General features: G+C 29.6%; 1 protein-coding gene across 4 annotated transcripts in view; it reads left to right on the top strand.

Annotated features, from left to right (window-relative positions):
* Window positions 1–3,836, top strand: part of LOC117168421 — a 230,340-nt gene that overhangs the window by 190,254 nt on the left and 36,250 nt on the right. For all 4 annotated transcript variants that reach the window (XM_033354058.1, XM_033354055.1, XM_033354056.1 and 1 more), the window contains one exon: window positions 1,020–1,353. In XM_033354058.1, coding sequence (XP_033209949.1) covers window positions 1,020–1,353 — 334 coding nt within the window. The remainder of the gene's footprint in view (window positions 1–1,019; window positions 1,354–3,836) is intronic.

Genomic DNA, 3,836 nt, shown 5'->3' with positions numbered 1-3,836 from the left:
TTTTTGTCTAAGATTGATATTTTAATTAAAAAAGCATTAGATTTTCATAAATATTTACAATATTCAAACCATAATATTTGATGTTCATATTTTTCGTCGGAAATTGACATTTTTGACAACAAAAATGCAACGGTTTGATTATCGATATATTGTACAAAAATATTATTTATATTAATTCTGAAGTTGAGTCATCAATTTTCATTAATCATAAAAATAATTGTTCTAAATTTTTTGTTATATACTATGAAAATTATTTATTACAAAAAAAAGATCCTACTCCATCTTCACTCTATTGGGAATCGAACCACAAAACTTCTGATTTCCGGTCAGGTGGTTTTCCAATTAAGCTATTAGAGGGATCAGAATAAGAAATCTTAATTCACGAAAATAATGCTAATTTTTAGCTTCTGCCTTCATGGGTTAAAGGGTTAATCTGCTGTCGGTAAGGTTACCATCTCTGATGATATAACAGATTCCTTTAAAGTAATTACTTGTACCATTAACACATAGCTAAAAGTTAGCGATATTTTCTTGAATTAAGATTTCTTATTCTGATCCCTCTAATAGTTTAATTGGAAAAGCACCTGGCCGGGAATCAGAAGTTTTGTGGTTCGATTCCCAATGGAGTGAAGGTAGGTAAGATCTTTTTTTCAAGAAATAATCTTAATTTGAAAATATTATTTTCCATCTAATTTGATTAAGACGTTAAGCATTTTCTATTATTGAAGATCTTTGACTTGATAGATATTGTGTAGAATTTCTGCCTTCATGGTTTGAAGGGTTAATCTGCTGTCTATAAGGTTACCATCTCTGATGATATAACAGATCCCTTTAAAATAATTATTTATATACTATGAATTAAAAATATTTTATCTAATTACTGACCTTATATTTCAATGTAAAAATTGCGTTCGACAAAAAAATAATCGCTCACGTTTCGCAAGTTTTTATTTCCTACTACCTAAAAAATAAGATTTTCGGACTTAAATTAATCTTTTGTTTTTACTTTATTATTTCAGGGTATTCTGAGGATTAAAGAGCACTCGCAGGTGAGACTGAAGAAGAAAAACGTCGAATTTCCAGAATCTCTGTTCGAGGTTATTGGTTATGGAGGTGACGATCTCTCTGATACAGAAGATGATGACTCCCAAGAAATGGACGTTAATGACTCCTCGAATCCCGAAGATGATGTTCCGGATAGCGAGGAGGAACGAGCCCTCGGTAATTTGACACGTGCCAATACAAACTTCAATACTGTCACTGCAAACCTAACGGGATCCGCAACACCTGATGCTAAAGCCGCAAAGACCTTTGCATCTTTGATGCTTGGCAAGGTGCAAAAAGATGCAGATGGTAAGAAACTTTAATTTTTTATTTTATAAAATCCTTAGCATTAAGAAATTTTTATTTATTAATAGAGATGCCCTGATTAATAATTTTGTATGAAATATCCAGTCATTAAAGCTTGGCGCCTGTAAATTTGTTGTCACCTAATTTAAAATTTATCATCTATTTCACCTATGTTGGGATCTTAACACCTTGATAACCTGTTTTCAATTAACAAAGTAAGATTTTGTTTACAATAGAATTTTACATAATTTTTTAGACCGAATCTATTTGAAATCCGATTGCGGTCGATCCTAATGTCACACATATTCTGTTTTAAAATTTTTAATTTTGAAGAACTGTAGAAAAAAAATATTGTACCACTTTTAAAAAACGTTTTCGATTACTCATTACTTCATTTTTTTTTATTAGAAATGTCGTTGTATTTTCGTCGACAAAACACAAAGTTCGCCGACCACCGTTTATATGGCTGAAGCATAGGCCGCACGCCTGATAGGAAATAATTGAGTGGGATTATTTCGTATTTGATGACTATAAACTGACGTATTTAAAAATCGTGTAGATAAAAAGCGTATAAAAAACAAAGTTGTACTACTATTTTAACAAAGAAAGTATTAATAATTTTCTACCTTTTTTCAATTTCACCTTTTCACTTGTTTTAACGATAATAGGTACTGTGATGACTAAAAATCTGTTCCAGAATTGATTTATCTTAAGGGCATGTGATACTTAGAAAATTATCGATTTTACCAGTTTTAGGTTGCCCGGCTTTTTTTCTAGAATAATAAATATTGTGTCTAAAAAATTTGGGAAATGATAGCGAACATGCTAACGGACGTCCACACACACTTTTTTTGTAGGTTAATTGAAGAAAGTTTTAATTTAACAAAATGTGATTAATTTGCAGAGCGCTTAGGAAATAGTGTCTATTTTTTCAGTGTTAGATTCCCCCGGCTTTTTTCCTAGGATAAGAAATATTTTTCCTTCAAAATCTGGCAAATGATAGCGGACATACTAACGGACGTCCCCGCACACTTTTTTTTGTGTTTTTTTATCCAAAAATTTTTGATATTGCTAACAACGTGTGTGTATATTTCGAGGTTATGTGTGTTACAATTCACCCGAGCGTTACTTCCAAACTACACAATATTTTTGGCCGAAAACTTTGGACTTATAAATAAACATAGTAACTAATCTCCCGGAACTAACCTTGTTTGCATGCAATCAAAAAAGTTTATTTCATAAATAATTTTCAGATTATCGGAAAGGCAGAGAAGAAAAACGACGTAACCTCAAAATAATGTATATGCATAACATTTTTATTTAGCGCAATCAATTTTTTTTTGTTATTATCCCTCAAAAAAGAGTCCGGGGACGTCCGTTATGATATTTTATATCATCTCCGAATTCAATTTTTAAAAATTTTCATTTTTATGGAAAAAAAGCCGGGGAAACTGTAAGTATCACATGCCCTTAATAAACTTGAACCAATTTTGACTAAAAAGTGCTAGTCCATCCCAATTTTGTATGAAAACGTTTTTAAGATTCCTTCCGAGAATATTAATTCATAAATGAACAAAATGGTTGGCTATCTTTTTAAATAACCTTGATTAAACATTATGTAATATTTGGAAGAATTTTAAATCTTAAAAAAAAGTTGCAAAAAATCAGTTCATTTTAAATTCTTCCTTCTCATTAAAGTTCAGAACACAATAACTTAAGACCAATGCGAGCTACAGCAATATATTTTTTTTAGTTCACCGACAAAAATTTAGTCTGCTTTGACTGATATGAGTGCAACTTTTATTTAAAATGTACAGAAAATGAGATGTTTCACGAAACCCAAAATTAAATATTTTAGGTCAATTTTTAAATAAATAATTGCTTGTGAAATTTATATCTCCTAAACTATTGGAGACAAAACATAATTTTTTTTCAGTGTTGGCTTAATTAATATACTCGAGAGGCAGCTCGAAAATAAAGTTTCAGGATCCAAAAATTAGTGTAAAATATATTAAAATATGAAAAATATGAACTTTGATATTTTTTTAAATACATATTTATAGTAGTGAATATTATTTTAAGCTGCAATGTTTTCCAATTAGAATAGGAATTTGTTCAATTCAGAAATTCTTTTCAAGTAAATTATTAAACAGATTTCAATCAGGATAGTTTTGGAAGGAATCAAGTTGAAGATTTCTCGAGTTGAAAAAAATTTATAATAAAAAACGTTCCATGATAAAAATTATTATAATAAATTTAAAATTCAATATGTGTAAGTTTAAAAAGATTTCACAAAAATATTGTATGTGAAAATAATTTAACTCGACAAGTTTGGCTTTGGAAAAAAAATAATTTTAAAACCTTCCAATACTTTCAACATAAATAATACTAGGCAGTCTGATAAGTCCCTGAAAAATGAAACACGGAAACGTTTTTTTGGCCAAAGTCGGTTTTATTTTTCAACATACTCTCCTTTTAGGTCGATA

The sequence above is a fragment of the Belonocnema kinseyi genome, chromosome 2, assembly GCF_010883055.1.
Source record: "Belonocnema kinseyi isolate 2016_QV_RU_SX_M_011 chromosome 2, B_treatae_v1, whole genome shotgun sequence".
NCBI lineage: Eukaryota > Metazoa > Arthropoda > Insecta > Hymenoptera > Cynipidae > Belonocnema > Belonocnema kinseyi.
This window is presented reverse-complemented; position numbering and strand designations above follow the sequence as displayed.